The sequence below is a fragment of the Ambystoma mexicanum genome, chromosome 8 (genome assembly GCF_040938575.1).
Source record: "Ambystoma mexicanum isolate Mex_15411 chromosome 8, UKY_AmexF1_1, whole genome shotgun sequence".
Taxonomy (NCBI): Eukaryota; Metazoa; Chordata; class Amphibia; order Caudata; family Ambystomatidae; genus Ambystoma; species Ambystoma mexicanum.
In genome coordinates this window covers 1505979724-1506003011 of record NC_090929.1, presented here as the reverse complement: position 1 = coordinate 1506003011, position 23288 = coordinate 1505979724, and the positions used below count along the sequence as shown (strand labels likewise).

At 45.7% G+C, this 23288-nt stretch overlaps 1 protein-coding gene across 2 annotated transcripts in view; it reads left to right on the top strand.

The window, feature by feature from the left end:
* Nucleotides 1-23288, top strand: part of NT5C2 (5'-nucleotidase, cytosolic II) — a 957242-nt gene that overhangs the window by 413879 nt on the left and 520075 nt on the right. For both annotated transcript variants that reach the window (XM_069611695.1, XM_069611694.1), the window contains exon 5: nucleotides 20940-21035. In XM_069611695.1, the coding sequence (XP_069467796.1) occupies nucleotides 20940-21035 (96 nt within the window). The remainder of the gene's footprint in view (nucleotides 1-20939; nucleotides 21036-23288) is intronic.

The following is a 23288-nucleotide window of genomic DNA, read 5'->3' as shown; positions in this document are numbered from 1 at the left end:
ATATCTTGGTTAGATTCTTCTGTTCATGGGGCCAGTTTTTCTTATTAGTTTTACACCTCTGCTGTTGTATTTTTGCTGTTTTATTTTTGCTGTTAGAGATTTTAGGTGCATAGTAGTGCATGCAAATTAGCAGAATATCTAGACTAGTTGCTTATTTTAAGAGAAAGAAAATGTCAGGTAATTGCTGTGGCTTGTGCCTTATTAAATCTTTTTTATAGGTGAGAATTGTCTGTGTGCGCTGCTAAAAATCTTCTGAGCGGCACCCAGAAGGAAGCTGGACAAGCGCACATGCGCACAGCTTAGAGGGAACAATGGTGAGGAGATATATGTCGATACTGGGCGCTATGGCGTCGTATATTCCTCTGGTGAACAACTGCCGCCTTTTCATGAGGCCAATTCAAGAGTTCCTGGCGGACTGGTGGACCCAGACCCAAGTACTCTGGTCGGACAAACTGGACGACAAGCTCCTATGAGCTCTTTGATGGTTGCAGAGCTTTCAGAACCTATCCAGAGGGGTACCCCTGCAGGAACCGGAATTTTGCGTGGCCATAGTGACGGACGCGTCGCTGACGGGTTGGAGAGCACATATGGGCACTCTCCAAACGCAAGGTCGATGGACTCCGAGGGAATCGCTCCTGCACATCAACGTACTGGAGTTGAGGGCAGTGCGCTGGGCCCTAAAATCTTTCCTACCACACATAAAAGGCTTGATAGTGAGAATATTGACAGACAATACGACAGCAATGTTTTACTTGAGAAAACAAGGAGGCACTCGGTCCAGAACCCTTTCCACCGAGGCTCAGAAAGTATGGCAATGGGCTCTGAAGCACGATATAACCATCGTAGCTCACCATCTCCCTGGAGTAAGGAACGAGCAAGCGGACTCCCTCGGCAGGAAAATGGACCAAATACACGAATGGGAGATAGACAGTCTTCAGTTATCGAAGATCTTCAAGAAGTGGGAGCAACCTATTCTGGATCTCTTTGCAACAAAGGAGAACAAGAAGTGCGAACTGTATGAGGTGCTCTCTGGGGGAGGCGTTCTCCTTCCCGTGGATGGACAAGTTTCTCTACGCCTTTCCCCCGTTTCCTCTCATACGGAGAACCCTGCAATGGATTCGCAGATACAGGTGTCGAGTCATCCTAGTGGCTCCGTATTGGCCGAGACAGGCGTGGTTTTCTGACCTGCTTCAACTGTCAATAGAGCAGCCGATAACATTTCGGAAAGCCCCGAACCTCCTGTCCTGGGACAAAGGGACAGCGTGGCATCACGACCCGGACAGTCTCAACCTCACAGCTTGGCTCCTGACTTTTTGGAGTTTGGTACGCTGAGTATTTCGTCGGATTGCCGGAGAATCCTGCAGGCCGCACGGGCTCCTTCCACGAACACGTTGTATGCATGCAAGTGGAGGAGATTCTGTGGGTGGTGTCAAAGTCAGCCGGGATTGCACCCCCTGAATATAACTCCAGAACAGCTTCTCCCATATCTGCTGCATTTGGCGGAGAGCAGATTGTCTTTTTCGTCGATAGCGGCCATTTCAAGGTTCACGAGGAAAAGGCAGTCTCCCTTGTTTAGTGATAGGCTGATAAAGCACTTCATGAGGGGTCTATTCCGTACATTCCCGCCGAATAAGCGCTTTCCACCGACATGGAGCCTTAACTTGGTGTTAGCGGGGCTAATGAAAGCTCCCTTTGAACCGATGGCTTCCTCGTCTATGAAGTTCTTATCATGGAAGTTGGCTTTTCTTATAGCTATTACGTCAGCTCGACGGCTCTCGGAGATACAAGCATTGGTCATAGATCCGCCGTACTTGAGGTTCTTTAAGGACAAAGTGGTGCTGTCGACTAATCCTAATTTTATTCAAAAAGTTCCTACTGTTTATCATAAACATTCGTCAATTGTTCTACCTACCTTTTTCGCAACTCCCGCAGCAACTGTTTGTGGCTTATGGTCCGTCGACGAGAGGAAAGGCAATCTGAAAACAAGCACTAGCTAGATGGGTCTCGTCAACGATTGCCTTTTGTCACTCCAAGGCGGGAAAACCGCTAGAAGGTCGTCCGGGAGCTCATTCCACAAGATCAACTTCGTCCTCGGTGGCTCTGTGGGCAGGGATTCCGCTGACAGACATTTGCCAAGCGGCGTCCTGGTCGGTGCCACACACGTTTACCCGCCATTACTGCCTTGAACGGCAACATGCGGACGATGTGCAGATGGGAAGAGCAGTCCTGCGCCATCTGTTTCAGTGAGGTAATCCCCGTCCAGGGGAATTACCTTATATTTATATATATATATATATATATCTCGAAAAGATAAAGAGGAAAGAGGAACTACACTCTCCGCGAACACAATAAAAGCAGCAAAGTGGAGAAAAAAATTGCGCAGCTCACAACATAGGAATGGTCATAAATTTAATAGGCAATACAAAAAGTAGGTAAAAACACGGCCGGAAAAGCAGCAGCAAAGACAGAGGCAGAACGCCCGGAGGCACGACCCGCACACAACGCGTTTCACGCTCAACTGAGCGCTTGATCACGTGAAGGATATATATATATTTGTGTTTATTTATATATGTGTAGATATGTGTAAAGATATGTAGATATATACTTGTACCTAAGCGCATATGGTGATTATGATGATTACTGTTGTGGTCGTTCTTTGAACTGGCCGGTACTAATATATATTTATATATAAGGCTGCCGTCTGACTAGAAAACTCTCACTGGGAGATTTTTCCTTTTTAAATTGCTGCAAAATGAAAAAATAAAGGTTGTTTCATCTAATACAACCGGAGTTGCAGTGTTTGCTGTTGGTTTTCCGTGTTTACTATGTTATTGGAACACTTTTTGTGGAGTGCTGCTCGCCTGGACAGTTTCTGTTGATGCTGTTCGTATTGCTGTGCAATCTATTCTAAGCATGTGAATCCATGAAGGATCCAATGCTGGAGAAGGGAATAGTTTCTTACCTGTAACTCCGTTTCTCCAGTATTGGTATCTTTCATGGATTCACATGCGCCCGCCGGCCTCCCCTGAATGCAATGTACATGCTGTATCCCCCCATGCTACTTTGGAGGGGTTAAAATCCAAAGGGAGCCGCGGGGGTGGGGAATTTATACCACTACGTCCTATTGGGGCATGCGTGAGCAGCCCAAAAACGACATGGATAGGACACAAAAGTGTCCAAGTTTTCCTATGGGAAAAACAGCTTTATAATTGTACCGAGGGTTCCCAGTCTGACGACGGGGAATATTCTAAGCATGTGAATCCATGAAAGATACCAATGGTGGAGAAATGGAGTTACAGGTAAGAAACTATTCCCTTCTTTCGCAGCTCCTAAATAGATTGGTCACATGTACAGAAGAAATTGCTTCAGTTTCTTATTCGAGGAGGGGGATACAGCGCTCTTTATGGCAGTCCTCTCTAGACATCCCCCTCCTTGCTACAGCCCCTCCCTTCGATCATCCTCCCTTTTTTATTTTTATACCCTCACATGCTCTCATGAGGTCCAGAAACTTTGCATTTCCACACAGTGCCTAGAAGGGGTTACAGATCCAGTCTGCTTTTCCCCCAGGGGGACTGGTTCTGTGCAGTGGATCTGAGGGACTCTTATTTCCATGTTCTGATTTGGGCTCCCATCACCACTACTTCTGCTTCTCCTGGGCAAAAGGCGATTTCAGTGCAGAGTTGTCCTGTCCAGGTTGGATGCTGCCCCCAGGGTGTTTACAAAGATGTTGGCGGTGGTGCCACACCACAGATGACTGGGTTTTCACATAGACCCACATTTGGATGGTCCAGGCCTCCAGTCCCAGGAAGCTTCTGGCTCGCTTATTTTCCTGGATTTTCTGTTTCACTTGGGTGTTTAGGTGAGATCAGGTACATCTTCATTGGCAGCTCCACAAAGCCCAACCTTTGTAGGTTTCAGTGGGACACAAAGGTGGCCAGGGTGTTTCCAATACCGGAAAGGATTCAGAGCATAGTGAAAACATTTTGAGCAGCTGCTCACCCAGAACCTGATGATTCCAGAAGCTTCAGTGATAGTTGAACTTTTAAGTGCTGTCTGTGTTGCATAGCCTGCTGAAAATCGGACTGACCAGTTGCATTTGGTGTTGGTCCATTCATCCTCCATCAGTGGTCATTCGTATTTCTCTCCCTTGAGGAGGCTCCTACTTCGGTACAACAATGTGTCCGGTCTGCTGAAGGCGGTGGGTGGGAAGGGGGGTGTAAGGGTCTGTTCGGGAAGTTCCCCTTCCTCAATAAGGAGCATTAAAGATTATGTTCTTCTGGGCTGTGGTGCATTTCTATATACACAATGTATCAATCTATCCAGAGCGCCAGCTCCACATACTTAACGGAGTTCCCAGTCTTATGAAATTAATAATTTCAATCAGCAGGGGAATTTCAGTGTAAGTGTTTGCCTGCAACACCACACCCATGTTTCATGTGAACAAGGGGGAGGCGGGTGATGGGAGTGTAGGTTTCCCCAAGTAGCAATAGATCTCTGGTATTGGGCCATCACATATGATCCATCTTCAATCCCTTCATCTGGGTAAACCCAAACAGCAAGCAGACACCTGCAGCAGTTTGCAGTTGGTGAACCATGAGTCAGTGCATCACTCTCTAGTGTTTAAGGACTTGTTCTGTTGATGAGGATCCCCCTTGGTAGATGCCGTCACTTCCCCTCAGAACGCCAAGTTCCCACAATTTGACTATTGCCTGGGTCGGAGTCGGGACTCTCAGAGCATCGGGCCATAATCTCCTGGAAGGCCCTTGTCCTCTATGCATTTCCCCCCATTTCCTCTTATCCACATATCCATTTGAAAATGCTTATCCACAATACAGTGTATTTCTGGTGGTTCCTAGGTGATCTGCAAGGTTCTTGGTGTCAGATTACAAAGACATAGCTGTGGTTTCCACCTCTTCTTCAGCAAGAACCCAACCTCTTATCTTAGAGGGCGGTATGGGTTCTTCACCCATTTTTATTAATCTCTGTGCTCATCAGCCTGCTTCATGAGCACCTGACTTTGTCATTTGGGCATTTATGTAGATAATTTCAGGGTTACCAAGACTGCAGGACATTCCATCAGGAATCCATGTAAGAGCAAATGGACTTCTTTCTCTAAATGGTTCTTTTTGTTGGGCAAATTACTCCCTTGACGAGACACTGTTCTTTTAATTTGTTTCAGAGTTCACAGGCTCGGGTTAGTGATGGATTTGTGTCCTACTTCTCGTTCAGTGTTATCTATAGGTACACTGAATCTTCCCTTTTATTTTTCTGAAAGGGTGGTTAAAAATAATTGTAAGCGTCTTTCTGCTCCCTGCTGGGCTCTTAATGCTGTGACACATAAGCCATTTGAGTCTGGCCAAAGACAGCCTCAGTCTTTCTCATGCAAATGACCTCATTCTATTAAGTCATTGATATGCGGGCTCTCTCAGCTTCATATCCTTAAATGCTATTCTATAAGGAGAAGCTGGTTCTGTGCATCCATGCTTCGTTCATCTGAAATTAGTCTTCGATTTCCATGCTAAGCCAGATATTTCCTTACCCACCCCTTTTCCAAATCCTACTGTGGAAGAATAAAGAGTGCTACACAGTTTGGATTTCTTCTGAGCACTTAAATTCTACCTATACTCAAGTAAGGAATTGAATTCCTCTAAGCGGCTTTTTGTTCTTGATGGAGGGTCCTCTGGTGGAGGGGCAGCTGACATCCTGGGTGGCCTAAACTGGTGGAGAGTCCATTGTATTCCCAAGAGCTTTTAGTGTCCGGCGTTCTCTTCCATAGTCGTTTTGCTCATGTGGTGGGAGCTATAGAAAAAAAGTCTCATTTTATAGGCATGTCCTCTGGGTGGTGATCAACAGTGCAGCTAATTTAGCCTCGCTTTTCTCGGGCCAAAGATGGATTTGGCCAACTAGTATTGCAAAACATCTTCGGTTAGGTCCTCAACACCCTATGGGTTCTCCTTGAGAATGGCAGAAGGGAGCAGGTCTTAAGACCTGCCTCCCTAATCACTGTATCCCTTCCAGCGACAACTCCAACCCCCCTTCCAATTCACACCAGTCACCCACAATCTCGTGCTCGACACTATCTCCAAACTAAAAGCATCCAACTGTAAAGGAGATACTGTCCCAGCCAAACTAGTCAAAGCCTGCGCACCTACACTGACCCCCCTCATTACGAAATTTGTCAATGCCTCATTCAAGTCCAATACAGTTCCGACTTGCATTAAAGAAGCCTGGGTCACACCACTTCTTAAAAAACCAAATCTAGACCCCACCATTCCAACTAATTATCGCCCCATAACTACGGTCCCATTCTTACTCAAAATCATCGACAAACTAGCCTATAACCAAATTCAAACCCATCTAGAATCAAACCAGCTCCTCGGCACCAGACAATCAGGCTTCAGGCCTAACCACAGCACTGAAACAGCTCTCCTGGACCTTAAAATCCAGATGGATGCCATTAGAGACTCAGGGAAACTTTGCATTCTCCTACTTTTGGACCTCTCAGCCGCGTTCGATTTGGTGGACCACGACAAACTCTGCAACTCACTTGCCCGTGAATTTAACTTCTCTGGGGCAGCCATTGCCTGGGTGAAATCATTCTTAACCGACCGCACCTCCAGAGTGTCCATAGGCAAAGAAGCAGCCAACCCCATCCCAGTCCCCATAGGAGTGCCCCAAGGCTCTTGCCTTTCTCCTACGCTGTATAACGCATACACCAAGCTCCTGTTCTCAGCACTTGACAACATGGGTGTCACATACACAAACTTTGCGGATGACACCCAGATCCTTATTCCCCTTACAGGCAACTATGACCAGGACACCTTAACAATCAACAAAATTTACGCCATCATACAAAACTGGATGGCATTAAACAGCCTATGTCTCAACGATGAGAAGACGGAAGTCCTCATCGTAGGAGCTCCAGCCAAATTAGCTACCCTGCAGCCAGAATATTCAACCATCAACATCGACGGCACCAATATTCCAGTGTCTAAACAAGTAAAAACACTGGGCGTGTAACCATGACTAAACAGATCAATGCACTTTCCTCTTCCACGGCCTACACTTCTAAATTAATTGCACTCAGCCGACAATTTCTGACCCCAGCAAACTGCCTCACCCTGGCCAGAGCACTGGTACTATCGAAATTGGACTACTGTAATGTTTTACTACTGGGCACCTCCAACACTAACCTAGCTAAAATGCAACTTTTGCAAAACAAAGTCCTGAGGGCAGCGCTAGGCATAAAAAAATCAGATCACATCTCCAAGACCAGGAAAGATGTACACTGGCTCCCCATCAAAGCCCGCATCATTTTCAAAACACTATGCATCACCTACAAATGCATTACAAAAAAAGGACCTATCTATCTCAATAACACCCTGCACCCTAAAACTAACATAAGACTACTGAGATCCAACGACAAACTCCTCCTGGACCCCCCCCGATTCAAAACCACAAGAGCAGGGGGCAGCAGCTTCACCACCTTAGCCCCCAAACACTGGAACTCCCTTCCTATCATCATCAAAAAAGCATCCTCCTTCACGATCTTTAAAAAACAGCTTAAAACCTGGTTATTCAACCAATATTAGCACCCAAGGATAGGACACCTTCCTCCGGATACTGTTGTAAATACTTAAGCCACTGTTTAGTGTTGTTAATATATTGTAACCTATATCATGCAATGTAACCAATGTAATGTTTGAACATGACTATTTTCTAAGCTGTCTTATAACCTCGCCGTGACACCTGAGGGTCTGGGCGTGTAACAAATAAATAAAATAAATAAAATAAAATAAAATAAGACAAACTTCTTATATGCATACCTTCCCTGCTAAAAAATGACAACAGTCCGGTATGGTCTAGGGAGATCTAAAAGATGAAAAAGGATAGGGGGCAAGGTGGGGGGGTTTGAGTAGGGTAGGTTAGAATATTTATTGAGTGCAGACCTAGCTCCGGGAAGCAACTGAGCACTTTATGATCATAGGGGTAACTATACAGTTAGGGAGCAGAGAAACAAGGTAGTAGGGATCTAACAGGGGAGGGAAGGCAATATTCAACCATGGATCTACAAGTAAAAAATTCTCCTGTCTGTGGACAGGAGCTCCCAAGAGTATGGAGGAAGGGGTCTATGAGTACAGTAATCACCACAGAGTAACTAACTATTATTATTTGTTTAATATGTGTATGTTGTGTTGTGTTGTATCGTACTGCCCCAGTTGCAGGCTCCACCCCATCTTGGGATCTGTAATCTGGACCTTGCACACCAGTAGCAATTTAAGTTGGCGATGCTCATGCTACAGTGAATGCTAACCTGCTCTCTGGGACTTCCACAACTAAAATAAAATATCACTCATTACTCCTACGTCCCGTCCCCTTTCCTCCATACGTGTAGGATATTCAGTCCTTCAGGAAGGAAATAAGGCACCTTTTGGTAGCATCCCAAAAATATTTTCCTTTTTTATTCTTATGCAGGGCCAGTGCACATATGCTTCTGGCCCTGTCTTCCTGAGCCCCGCCCAGCGCATCGGCCTTCAGTCCTTTCCTGTGTGTCATCTGGATCAGACACACTTAGCATCATGGGGAAGTATTCTTACCCTGCTTTTTGTCCTTCAATTTGTCGTCCTGTCTCAGGTCCACAGTCGTTTCTTTCCTCTGCCAGAGCATAAGGTTTTTACCATGTGTCTCCTGCAGGCGCCATTGTGTGGCAGCGGACCCTCCCAATCTTTGCCTCAAGTGTCTAGGCCCAGATCATCGCTGTAACGTGTGCTTCTACTGCGTCTCTCTCTGTCTGGGTACTGGAAAGGTCTGTCCGGTGCGGGGGAGGTCTTCCACAGTGTTCCTCCAGTCCACCTAAGGGAATTCATTGAGGAAAAAAAAATTACCCAGTGAGTACCCTTTTCCTTTTCAGATCACCCCACTTGGGCGACTCCTTCCTGTGGTCATCCGGTTAAGGTTGGAGTCATCCTGATTCTAGCATCACTAGGGCTCGCCCTGAGGTGCCCCACTCGGGGTACTAAACTGGATACCTGAGTCCACTCCGAGGTGTCCCCCCCTTGGGTGCTAAAGGCACCGGGATCACCCCGCAGTTCCCCAGAAAGGGGCTAAAAAGTATACCAGCAAGGCCGAGGATCCCAGTTCCGGGGCTAATAAAACCGGTTTAATTTCCGAGGTTCCCCCCCCTCAAAGGCACTAAACATTGTCCGCCCAGTCTGAGGGAGCAGCTGACACAGGCTTGTCCAGTCCACATCTACTGTCTCTTGATGAAGATCCCTCAAAAAACACTTAGGAACCATAAAAATCTCCTAAAATAACAGCCAAAACATGGCTTCTGACAAATCTGTGGCACACATTACCACAGAAGGTCTCAAAATGGGGGCTCCTCTAGTGTCAGCATGTTGGCCATTCTGTTTGCTTCTTCAGCTGCGTCGGGTGCAGATGCCGGGCCAAAGCCATTGCCGTCTGCATCCTTGGAGAAAGATCATTACAGTCCAAGAATGGATTGGAATCCGAGAATGCTGCTAAAACCTACAATCTGTCTTCCTCCTAATGCAGCACTCTTATGCTATGTTGATCTGTGGTAGGGGAGGGAACCATCTTGGCAGCCAGTGACAACAGAATCGTGGCAGCATAATCTGTTCGGCAGACCAGTACCAACACCACAGTGTGTTGAATCCTACGGATCCCTCACTAAACCCCAGTCTCCTCCCAGGAGTCTAGGGAAAAGGCAGTCTCTTCCTGATCCCGACCTTGGGTTTGGTGTACTGTGCGAGGATCACCTGGGAGAAGACAAGACCCAGGGTGGTGAGGAGATCCCGTGGGATGAGACGCAGTATTTGTCCTTTTGAAAGGGAGAACCTTTTTAAGTTGCCAGAACTGGTAATGACTTATCATTGTGGTGGGTCTGAACCACGCAAGATCTGTGGTTATGGGCACAAATGTCATAACACCTGAAATAAACCGAATAGAAAAACCATTTAAGGTACTCCAGGACAAAAATCCTCCTTGCTCCCAAAGGTATAATGGAAAGGAATTAAAAAATGTTGCCTTAAATAAACTGTCGTCCTCTGTAACAACATATTCTGATGGCTTACCCAAAATAACTTTAAGGGAAATTAACCTATCCATAAAAGATTAAACAGAACAAATTTTGTTGTTGGGGACTACACGTCCCATAATACCACCAGTACTGAGACAAGGAAGATGGCTGAAGAAGCATGCGGTTGCAGTAGTCAAGCAATTAAGCCTAACAGCCCACACCTGAGGGAAGCTGAGAGGCTTAAAAAGGCCCCTTCAGCTGTAGGCAATTTGGAGATGGAACTGTGGTTGGAGTGTATGCAGTAGTAGCAGAGGCAGAAGGAAGAAGAACCAGTGTTGGCAATCCAGGAAGAAGTGGGAGAGCCAAAGGGACGCCGGGGACTCTTATGCAGCATATTTCACCTGCTTGTCCTGTGAGGGTCCCGTTCCCCCAAACTCTGGAGTGTAGAGACTGCACAGCGGAAGGCGTGCAGAAGTTTGTCTTTCCCCATGTGAGGCTACTTGCAGCAGGAAGCACGACAGAGACCGTGGTGAGGAGCTGCAGTGAAGCCATGGGTCTTGGGAGCAAGAAAGGCTCCTTAATTGAGTGGACGGACCAGAGGTGCCTTCGGCTAGGAAGGGTGTGGATCCCAAGTGAAGCCAGAAGTGGTGTAGCATGCGGAGAAAGGATCACAGAAGCCCGTGAGTTAAACTAGGCATTCTGATTCCGTGCACGAGCACTGCCGACAACAGTATCCAGCTAAATAATCACTCGCGTATGAGCAGAAGTGATGAGAAGTTGATTGTGAAGTATTTAACAAAGGAACATTGAACTGCGTGTGATATTCTTTCCCTCGCGTAAAGAACACATGCTCTAAAAGTAAATGGTTAAACTTGCAATGTTGTAAAACCCATGAAAAAGTGGTCACATGTGCCTAATTTTGATTCCAATATGAGTGACCTCTGAATCTTTATTTACACAATTGCCAATGCAGAGAAGTCAAGTGTTTGAACATTGTATTTTTCAGTGGAAGAGAGCAAGAATTGCCCAAGCCAAGAGTGAACAAGGTATTTCCCTGTTGAGGCTGAGACCTGCCTTTCCCAAAGCCAGAGAACAGTCTAAACAGCACTGTGAGCCAAATAGAACATCAGCAGTTCCTAAGAGATACAAGTGTGGAAGCATTACCTGAAGCCAAGGGAGTGGCAACAAAGCTGAGTAATTGTTCTGGCTAACATTAAGCAGAGGGATAAAGGCAAGGTTAGGGTAAGGGAAACTTGCTACTTATACAAACCTTCTTTGAATTTGTGGTGGCACATGGTTGCAGAAAGACCAGAGAGGCAAAGATGCTGATACTCTGTTCTGAGGAAGAGTGTCTTGCCTACTTGAAGGTGTTGATGTACACAAGTGAATCTTGTCATAACTAAAACTTGTATAAAGGTACAAAGTAATGAAGCTGTGGTGTCAGTAGATGTGACACTTCAGTAGCACTCATTGAGGTGAAATACTGTGAGGTAGAGGAGTAGACCCTCGTGGTGAATTCTTGTAGAAATGGAGGTGCTGTGAAGTCATTCTGACAAAGATATCTAAAGTGACCCTGAATCTTGTAAAGAGGGACATATTGTTTCACCAAGAGGAGATGCTTTTACGTTGTTGGAACTTTGGTTAACAAAATCTTACTTTGACATTGAAGACATTAAGAATTGAATTGATACTATTACCGGAATGGATTTCCTTGTTTCTTTTTGTTTTTGGAACGGAGTTGCATTGAATCCTGAGGCAGGGGAGCTCGCTCAGGTGACTGAGAGACTGTGAATATCATTGTTAATGTTATTTGAATTGCCATATATTTTCTTTGTGTATTTGATGTTTAAGTGTGAGGTCCAGGCAACCTGTGTTAGTGTTTCCCGTTAGTTTTGATAGGATGGGAAATCCTTGTGAGAGTAGGAATAGTGATAACATGTATAATTTAATAAAATGCCATATTTGAAACCATCCGCTAAAAGTTGTCCGCCTCATATTGCTGACCCCCTCACAACAGCCAAGATAATCTTCGAAAGAGGATTTTTCTTTGCCATTTATAAAACCTGATGCACTCACTTCATGAAACCCTATTTTAAGGACCTCTTTCGAGAAGTTTTTCCCTTGCCACCGGAACCTCCCAGACCAATCGTAGTACCACTTCCACCGACTCCTCCAAGGCCAGTGGAAGTAAGTACCCTCCTCTGGTGGAACGTCCTCCTGAGCCAAAGGAGCACGGGGCTGCGCCCCATGCTCCGCGCCTCCTGCTGAGTCCCGCCGATAAGGGTGTGGCAGATGCATTTGAGGAAGAGGAGGAGCTGCCTTCGTCAATCAGGGCGTTTCTTGACTGGATGATTGCTATTATTTTGACATACTGACACCCAAATCTCCTACCCTACAGGCAGGGGTTTTGCCAGGAGCAATTACTTTGAAAAAGCAGGATCATTCAGTCCCCTTTCCTTCAAAAGGTTATCTTGGCTTAAGCCAGGAAAGTGTGGGAAAAACCACGCAAGGGCCAACACATAAACAAAAAAACAGACGTTTGCTACAGGCTTCAAGCATCCAAGGAAATTCCCCTAACCACATGTCCACTCCTATCTTTTATGGTGGTGGCAGCGGCTACCCTTCATTCAAAGTCTTTGGCATCTTCCTCCTCGGCATCACAAATCTTGTCAAAGGAGAATAAAAGTTTGGAGAGGGTCGGGAAGAAAGTCTTTGTAAATGCTGCCCTCCAACTCCATCAAGCAAATACTGAAGCAGTTCTAGCGGCAGCCAATCTAAAACTCTGGAAGGAGGTTTCATTATTCAAACCATTCATTCCCCAAGACAAACTTGACCATTTCAAGACTGGTCAATCAGACGCCAGGGTTCTGGCTCAATACCCGTAAGAAGTTGCGTCAGTCACCTCGTATGGATACTTTGGCACTCGACCTTATGATTGGCATCATTGTCAACCGCTTAGCGTCGCTCCACACAACCAAGTTCACGAAGGAGGTCCAAGATCTTCCCTTCGAGGGTAAAGAACGCTTCCACTTATGAATTACCAAAAACCAAGGCACGTACTCTGAGGGCAAAATGCTGTCTGTCCTCACAAAGCCTCTTGCAGCAAAATCCTCCTACCCCCAAAAGATTGACTTTCATTTCAGATCCTTTGCAGGATTTGGCAGGTTTCAAGATCGGAAGTGGCGTCCGCCAGACCGCTTCCCTTGAGGCCCTTGGCGCAAGCGGCAGAGAACACATTTTCCGGGATTTTTTGCCTATTAAGCAGCCTCCACCCCAGGGACCAATACTTATTCATTGGACAAATATCCCAAATTATAGTTTGGAACGGTACCACCTGACTTTGGTAGGGGGGGCGCATCTCTCTACATCTGGAGGCTTGGCAGGCCATCATGAAGGATCAGTGGGTTCTGTTGGTAACCCGTTTGGGTTTCTGCCTTCCTCCCCGGGCCAGTTCCTCCTTCCCATCCTCCTTTACAGAAGACAGGATCTCACTCTTTCTGTTTGGAGGTTCAGAAACCTTTGGACGTAAGGGCTATAGTACAAGTCCTTCTGGCGTAAGGGGCGGGGGCTTCTCCTGCATTTTGCAGTGCTGCAAGCCAACCAGACTGGCCTACAAACTATTTTAGACCTGTCAAAATGCCATCCCCACATTCCCCAGGAAAGATTCAAGATGATCACGTTGGCATAGATATGTTCATCACTTGTAAAAGATGATCGGCTCTGTGTTGTGGATTTCAGGATGCGTACCTTCATATACCAATTTGTTCTTAGCGCCACAAATATCTTTTAGGGGGCAAGCATTTTCAGTGCCAAGTACTCCCCTTTGGACTGAGCTTGGTGCCAAGAGCCTTCACAAAGATGATAGCTTTTCTCAGGCTTCGCTGAGTTCATGTCTATCCTTATTTGGGTGAATGGCTCCTCAAATATCGCTGCCACCAGAAAGTAGCTTCACAGATGCAAATGTTACTTCAGCTACTTTTTTTAAACTGGTTTTGTCAGTAAACTGGAGGAAGTCTTCAGTGATGGTCTCACAAGATCTTATTTTCTTTGACTGCCGATGTAACACAACGATGGCCAAGGTCTTTCTAACGGACGATAGAATGAGATATTTAGTCCATACATGTACCCTTTTCTTGAATTCCACCCACAATGCAGCACAGTGGTTCCAGAGGCTTCTGGGCTTGATGACACCCTGCGTCTTTAGAACTTCCTCTGGCAAGGTTAAAAATTAGACCTACACAGGCAGTCTCAGGCAACAAATCCAGATTCTCAGTTGATTCGGGTGACTCTGGAGAGGATTCCTGACCTCGAAGGGTGGTCTGTCTGCTCCATCCTCTTGGAGGGATCCCACTTGTTGGAACCGTCTCCTCATGTTACATTAACTGATTCCTCCCTGCTCGGGTGGGCTACGTTGGGTCACCTGGAGGTGTTTGATATATGTTCTCTGTGACTAATCATGGGATTCAGTCACTAGGTGGGGGGGTGCCTTTCCCTTTGAGGCTAGAGAAGTGAGCCCGCTACGCAATACACTCCCTAAGGGAAGAGGCAAGCAGGATCTCACCGGTAGAGACCCCTCTCTGCACTTCCACCCCCCACTTGAGGACAAGCACTTCCACTCCGAAGAGGAACTCCCTAACCAATCCACCTATAGCCCATTGCTAATACAACCTGCTAGAAGAAAGCCTGAAGATCAATCTGATATTTCTTACTGTCTTATAGAACCCTCGAAAAAACATAAAAATAAATACTTCTGTGGTACTGAGACGAAGAAAACAACTGGAGCAATGCAGAGTACCAGCAGAACAAAGAAGAATGACTTTGATGCTCCACCGGGGAAAGAAATTTGCTGATTGCAAAAGAACTGAAAAGTCAGCTGTATCAAAGCGGTACGCAGGTATGGCTCGCCACTAAATATTTACAACTTCCTGGTTGCTGCAGTTAATTCCCTAAATATATTGGCCCATATACGATTGAGTCATTGGCCCTCATTACAACTCAGGCGTTAAGGGTTTAATGGCGCCGTCGGCGCCGTTAACCCTTAATGCCTGATTACAAGTGTCCCTTTGGGGATTGGTGTTTAACGCCTGCTTTTAGCAGGCGTTAAAAATCCAACCCACAACGGGACTTTGGAGCTAATTACGGCACCGTAATTTACGGTGCCGTAATTAGCGCCTTCCCCATTCCCATTATGCCCTATGGGGGCAAAAATGGGAATGGGGAAGGGCAAATGGTGAATGGGGAATTACCGCCCCACTCACCTTGGAATGGGGCGGTAATTCCGCCATCCACCATGGCGGAATCGTAACCTTAGCGGCATGGACCATGGTGCTAATAGCACCATGGTCCTCCGCCAAGGTTGTAATGAGGGCCATTGATAAACCCGGATGTAGTCGCCCTACAGTTACCACCAACTTAAAAAATCGATCCAGTCTTTTGTGTCATTCTCTGTAAACAATGCACTCCCAAAGTCTGGCTACCTGTTAAACCGATTCCAGGTTTTGTCAAGAGGGGATCGGAATATGAGATCTGCGGTATCCCTAGATACAAGAGTCAGTCGAGCAGTATGGTATTACCTAATCGCTGGTAAGATTATGGTCCAGGGAACTGCTCCTGGGCACTGAGCAGCAAATGCACGCTCCCTATCTTCTACGGAGGTGTCATGCCTCAGGTTCACTTGATTATGATGGAGCCCGGGGTCTTCAGGTGTGGCACTGTCGAGAATCGACCACTGAAAGCACAGCACGCCTCAGAGACACTGTGAGCAACGTGGCGGTTGCTGTGGAAATTAGCATAGTGCAGATGCTGGGGACTACATCACCCGACATCCAATGCGCCCATAACACAGCACTTACAGTGCTGATATCATGCGTACAGCACAGCCTACGGCGCCATCGTGACCTTACGATCGTCAAGCCGCAGAGGAGCTGCACAGCTTTTAATCTCATCTGGGATAAAAGAACTTGTGAACCTGTCCCCCGTGCTTCTCATCAACCGTGAGTAGCTAGTGTTTGTTCTACTTCCTTGTTAACTGTTGTGCCTGATCATTTTATCTGTTCTGTGGATTAACTCTATGACTGTGTTTGTTCTTCCTGGCTCTTGAACCCTGGATTGTTGATTGGACTTCTCTTGAGATTACCCCTCTGAATGTGTTTCTTCTCCTGGTGCCTGACCTTGGATTGTTAAATGGAGCTACTTTTTTTTGGGGGGGGGGATTTCCCTTGGCTGCCACACCCCCCACCCCCTCCACCACCTTCAGAACTTTGACCCCCTGGAATTGCCTACTGGAATATATAATCCGGAATCCTGCTTTTCCCCTTTTGGATTTTATATTGTTCTTTAGCCTGTCCGCTTGCCATCTGGGACAGCTCCTTGCGCTTTTTATTCTTTTATTTTTCTTTGCTTTTTCGCATCTTGGGCACATCAGTTGGGTTAACTGATCCCTGCACTTGTTTTTTTTTTTATTTTTGGGGCACTGCCCATAGGCCGTACCTAGTTAGCTACAGATAGGAGAGTTCTGGAAGGGGCAGGTGTTCTTTCTTCTTGACTGAGTGCAAATTCCTTATTGGCCCTGTCTGTTTTCTTTACAGCCAGGAAGAGTAACTAGATGGTTCCTTCATCGACCTTTCACTCTAGCCTTCGGTGCTCATGCAATATTTTTGCATGCACATTTTTCTAGAGGGGAAGGTTTTCCCTGTACAAGAGACCTGCACATTTCAGGTTGGATCAGGATATTTGCGCCTTGCAGAAGCTGCAGAAGATGCAGGACTGCAAGCTGGCATTTCTAGTACCTTGGTGGACAGCCATGTTCTGTTTTTTCGGCCACTTTTAATCCCTAAAAATAGGCAAATACACCCAAAAAATACAAATGGGGACAAAGAATAGGAAACGGGCATGTAGGACCTTGTGCCCCTGCTTTCACCCACACAGCTCAATGGATTTGTTTGGACAGTAGTGCATGTAGTACCACAGGAAGAAACTGGTATTACTGCCTGTTCAGAAGACGTAAATCTGTATCTTTTTAATGTGAATAAATAATTAGGTGCAAAGAACCAATGGTTACAAAAATATTTGTTTTCCAGTTAAAAATATTTTTATTCACATATAAAATACTCCCATTTGTAATTGGACTTCGATTTTTACTACCTAAAAAATCATTTTACTCCCAACTTTAAAATATAACGATTAAAATACTCCCACTTCCCATCTCATGCACCAGAATGACCAACAAGTGCGGCATTCCTCCCCACAATCTCTCAATTTAGCAGCATTGTTCCTGTAATCGGGTTGTTAGCACAGTTCAACCTATCCAATGAGAGTATGCGCATTATCCAGACAACGTGCAAACCTTCTACGCGCGTGCAGTACAAAAGCACATTTCTCTGCTTCTGTCACAGGTGCCTAAATAAAAAAATCGATCCTAGTCAAGCATCAGTGGGTAGCGTCCTCTCCTTTATCTCCGACCTTGCATCCAAGGGCGTTCATATGCACTCTTGCCGTACATACCCATCGGCTATCGGGGCATGCCTCAATACTGACTCTTCATTCATTCTCATAAACCCAGTGATAAAACAACATTTTGCATGTTTGCTACATCTTTTTCCTCTTGCCAACCCTCCTCGGATAAAATGGGACCTCAGTGTGGTGCTCAACGCGCTTTGTCATAAGCCTTTCCAGCTCATGGTGACATTGGATCTCAAATTCCTCACCTGGACGATGTCTTCCTAGTCACCATCACTTCTGCAAGAAGGATTGGCAAACTGCAAGCCCTGTGCATTGATGAACCATCTGTCTTTCCACAGGGATAAAGTGGTGTGGCACACACCCATCATTCCTCCCTAAAATCATTTCAGAGTTTCATATTGATCACTCTATCACCTTGCCAGTGTTTTGTCCAGACCCCTCGCCAGACGCAGAATGGGTCCTACACATACTTGATATCAGAAAAGCTCTAAAGTTTGAAGGCAAGCGTCCCCAAACAGCACGATCCTCCCCGCAATGAGAGACAATGAAGGACTCTCCCAAAATGGGAATAAAGCCAAGACAGAGTGCGGGTGAGCGCAAATGGGAGTTTATCAATCAGAATAGGGCATGCAAAGAACTCTGCAAACTCCGAGAGCGCTCTGTCTGACAATAGCAAAGACAGGCGTATATATTTACAAAAAACGTCATAAGAACCTACACACTATAGGGGGCACAAGTTCAATGGGATTGGGTGGCGACGACTAACTATAGGTGCTGCTGCGATGTGGTTTGCTTTGGCTGGAAGACGTCACTGGTCAGCCTCGTGGGTTGGGCTGGGCCTGGCAGGTCGGCTGAGTTCATCCGGACGGTGTTGTTGTGCCATTGTGGCCAGTGTCAGAGATGAATGTCTTTTCCTGACTTGGTTGCCCTATGCCATGCACACCGCAGTCATTCAGTCATTTCAATATTATTTTCTTTAGTAAATCTTCCAATAGGTTATACTTCAGGTTAATGCAACACAGGAGGAATGTACCTTGTGAGGGGTCTGGAGGTAATACGTCAGGACATGGTTACCAGTGTCCTGTTGACCGGGGCCATAGGTCGAGGGGCTAAGCTTCAGGGCCTGGGACGGGCGGTACAGGTCTTTCTGCCTTGTTAGAAGTTGTTATGGATGTTCCGCTGTGTGTTGTCAAAGTGTTGGGTGTCCTGATTGCACAGGGCCATAAGTCTGAGATGGTCCGGTGGGTTGTGGGGTTTACGAGGGGGCGCGTGTGTTCAGGCAGAGGTTTACTGCTGAGCTGTAAATAATGCAGGTGGCGGGCCGCGGCCTTGGGTGCTACAGAGGGGATTACAAATCTTTGAAGCGGCTCCAGTCTGGTTGGGGGAGGTAAAGCAGTGCGGCGCGGCCTCTGCTCTCATGCCTTGGCAGCCTTCGCAGGGTGGGAGGGGGAATGGCCTTGCACGTATTTCACAAAGGTATCTCCCTCGTGTGTTGCCGATTTTAGGTAAAGACATCACAAACATTTGAACACTCTATAATACTTATTCAAATCAATACAAAACATGCATTTAAACTTTGCTGGATGTGTCTCGATTATACCCAGTCTGAGCACCTTATTCATACATTATGTTTTAACAACTACAGTATTTAGTTATATGCATATATATATTTGCAGTAAGTGAGGTAGAATTAGGATTGGTGAAGTACATAGAAAGTAACCCGCCACTGTTCGTGACGGTGGTGGCACATGTGGGGCCTAGACATGCACACATGACAAGCGCCTTCTCGTGCATCCTTCACATAAGCCCTCTGTATGGTTACATTCGTCTTCTCGTGTCCTCTAGCAGCATTAGTTCAGTTATGGCGCAAGCCCATAGAGTTTAAGTTTCCCAGTGATACACGTAACAAATAGATCCCTGGTGCGTTCCTTTATTATTAGCACCCAACTGCAATGGTGTGGGCTCGCCATCGCTTATATCATGGAAGCATGCTTTCTTATGTTTATACATTTTACAGACTTTTGTAATATAAGGGATTTTGTGGAAGAAAGCATACTTTGCGAGTGGTCTTGACATTAATATATAAAGACTGTCTGCCATCTGATGACCATTTTACTGTTCTTTTCATTGCCCAGGCCTGCTGGCCGGGTCATGCTGGGAGCGATGATACACTGCGGGAGGTGAACTGATACAATGTTAGTGTATTACGCTGGCTCATGTCCGTCTTGATCGTGGGAACGTGCTCGCAGCGGATCTGCCAGGGTGCTGCGGCTACAGGGATGACTGAGACTCTCCAAGGGTGGGGGCCGCGCTACAGTGCGCTGAGCTCACACCATCTTTACCAGACAAAATGGTTTCTGGGCCTAGCTAAATTTTAATACATGTGGGCAATCAATACGTGTGGGCAATGTCTCCAGCGGGTGAACCCTCCATCACCTGGGCCCGGGTGGCATGAGGGGACGCCCAATGAGCCATAGCCCTCACCTGGGGAGAAAACGCAGGCGAGGGGCGTCTCCTGGACCAGTCCTCCCCTACAAGTTCTATCTTGATTGGACTAAGGACTTTAGAACCTCTTCTCACCACATGGTCCTATAAGGCCACAATTTTGTGCTGGATAGTTTCTTGCTGAAGCCCATATAGCACAAGGCCTGCTGGCCCCCAAAGGCATCCACACACATCTAGTTCGGGGTAAAGCGGCCTCTGTGGCGTTCCAAAGTACGTTCTCTGGGGAGCCATCGCCAAGGCAGCCACTTGGGGCTCTCCCTCTGCATTCGGCAAACATTATTGTATCGACATCCGCTTTAGAGCTGACGCTCTTTATGGTCAAGCGGCCTTCAGAAACCTCTTTAGATAGGGGAGTTAATCCATCCACCCATTTTCTATACATCAGTGCCTGGGAATCTCCCACAAGAATGGAAGAAAGGGGACAGGATGTAGGAGTAAGAAAGATATTGTAGTGACTAACATACTCCTAATCCATAGTCCCTTTTCCTCCATATTCCCGGCCGGCGTCCCATCTAAAAAGTTCCCTTAATTTCTAATACGTCTACCGACCTTGGAGATCGAAAAGGACTGAAGGGTGATGCGCTGGACGGGGCTCAACAAGGCGGTGCTAGGGCCATACGTGTGCTGGCCCTGAGTAAAAACAAAAAAAGTACTGTTTTTTTGCATGCTACCAGAAAGTGCTCCAGTCCCGTCCTGGAGGACAAGTATGGAGGAAAGGCGACTATGGGCTAGAAGTACGTTCGTCACTACAGTTAGTAATTCTTTATTTTCCTAGTGAACAGGCAACTGTGCACATAAGTTTGCCATTGGTTTTGAACTGAGAAGTACTTTGTGTTTTTGTTCTCGCTATGTGCTCTTCAGAACATCTTGTGTTACAAATGGACAATATATGTGTTGCCTTTTGTGTTTTAATGCATGGTTATCTGTTTAACAGGGGCCTGGTTTTTGATACAATGTATGGAAACCTTTTGAAAGTTGATGCCTATGGAAATATCCTAGTCTGCTCTCATGGTTTTAACTTCATGAGAGGGTAAGTAAAGTAATACTGCAGTGTTTCTAAATGACAAATGGCTGTTTCAAATTTGTGAATTATTTGAATGACTGACATTTAAAGTGCCTGTTGTGTCTCACATCCACCTATTTTCCAAAGCTGGATGTCTTCTGTTTGTGAGATAGATTGAGTTGAAGCTGCTTTTTAAGTTCAGCTCTTATCCACTGAGTGAGCAGCTCCATTCAAAAAGTGGGATAAAGCGTGAAATGCTGAGGGGCATTTCTACCGTGCCAACAAGATGGACGCGTGGATCTTTAGCTCGCTCAAAGGAGCTTAATTAAATCCTCATACCATTGCAGCATAAGCAATAATATTACAAAATCCTGCATTATTGAATATCATGCGGTGAAACACCCTCCGGAGGCGTAATTACCTGCATGGATCAATGTTGTAGGACATTCCTCCCGACCCGTTTCAAAGCCTGTTTGCCGACCAAGTAGATGAAGCTCAGCATGGATGTTGAAAATGGGAGGCTGGATCCCGACATGAACTCCGAATTGACCCTGAATAGTGTCACAGCAGTGGGTCGAATTGAGGTGTGTTGACCGGTGAGCACGCCCTCATGTGTTGGTTTGGGAAGACGTCAGACAGAGCAGCTCTTCCTGTTTCTGTAAGCCGAGTTTCTGTATTGCCATTAGTACCCGGGCACGTCGTACCGTGATACTAATTGCAATTAGAATCAAGAAACTTCTTTGCCACCGCTTCTCAATTCGAGGAAAAAAAAAAAAACCTGCCAAGGATCGGGAGAAGGGACTACACTCAGTCCTTTCTCCCTTTCCATGGCAGCCATTGAAACGTATGTAAAAAAAAAAATTAAAAAACGAAATGGCCGCCATGAAAAGGGAGAAGGGACTACATGTAGTCCCTTCTCCCTTTACATGGCGGCCAGTGGCAAAGGAACCCAGCGCTGCAGCAGTGTTTCAGAGCCATGTCGTTCTGGTGAGGCCCGAGCGAGGGCCAATGAGCGTGCTTATTACAAGCTCTTTGTCCCTCGCCCGTTACTAATACATCTTCAAGCCCATTTGATGTTTCAGACAAACGCAGAGACAAATCTACATCTTCTATAAAACAGATTGACCGGGCGGAATAGATTTCAACTAATTGACTATTTTTCTTGTGTCCTTTACTAATATTGCCCCATTGGATTTTGTTCCTATAACTACATTTTATATCATTCATAATACTTTTTATCTTCAGTGTTGTCTCCCCTTCCCTTCTGTTTTTATCCTCCCTGCCAGTTTGTGTTATTGCTTTCTGAAATCTCTCCTGCATGATATTTTCCACTTCCATTTGCTTCCGTTCCTTTTCAAACATTCTCTGTTACTCAATCTATATCGCTCTAGATATTTCTTATTATCATTTACCCTATCCTTTACTGTTCTGAGTATCAAGGTTTTGTCATGGAATGTTGAAGATTTAAATCGGATTAAAAGGCAAAGAATTCATAGCAACATAGCGAAGAGTAAAGTTGATGTTGCATGCATTCAAAAAACTCATTTAGATTCAAATGAAGAAAACAATAAATTAGTTAAGTTATGGGCTAACATGCTCTTTATGCACCAGCTGTTGGGAACAACGGAGGTGTTAGTGTCCTAATTCACAAAAGAACTTCCATTCAGTTAATGAACACCATGACTCTTCTGGTAGTTGGTCCATTATTGACGCTATTATTAATAACTTATCAGTCACTATTCTCAATATTTATGGTCCTAACGCTCCAGATCCAATGTTCTGGACAAATTTGAAACACATTTTATTCAGTAAAGACTTTGATCATCTAATTACATTTGGAGACTGCAACCAAATATGTGATTTCACCTTAGACAGTAAATCAGACCCCAAATTCATTAATTCCAAATCGCATAAGCAGTTTATTAATTTAATTAATGATCTATCCCTAGTTGACACTTAGTGCCTTTGCCATCTTGATACAAAATAATTTACCTTCTCTCACCCTCCTAAATCATTTATCCAAAGTAGACCGCATTTTTATTAATTTACCATTAGCCTCTAGTATTCTTTGCTCAGAAATTGGTTTGCATTACTCTTTAATGGGAATCCCAACTTAATGCCCCACCTAGATGGGGGTTCAATCCTTTTTATACTAAACGATCCATCTTTTGCATTACAAAGAACACATTTCTCTGATGGTTTTTTTGGTAACAATAATCTACTAGACATCTCAATTCCTAACAATTGGGACGCTTTTAGGGCCACTTTAAGAGCTTTCAT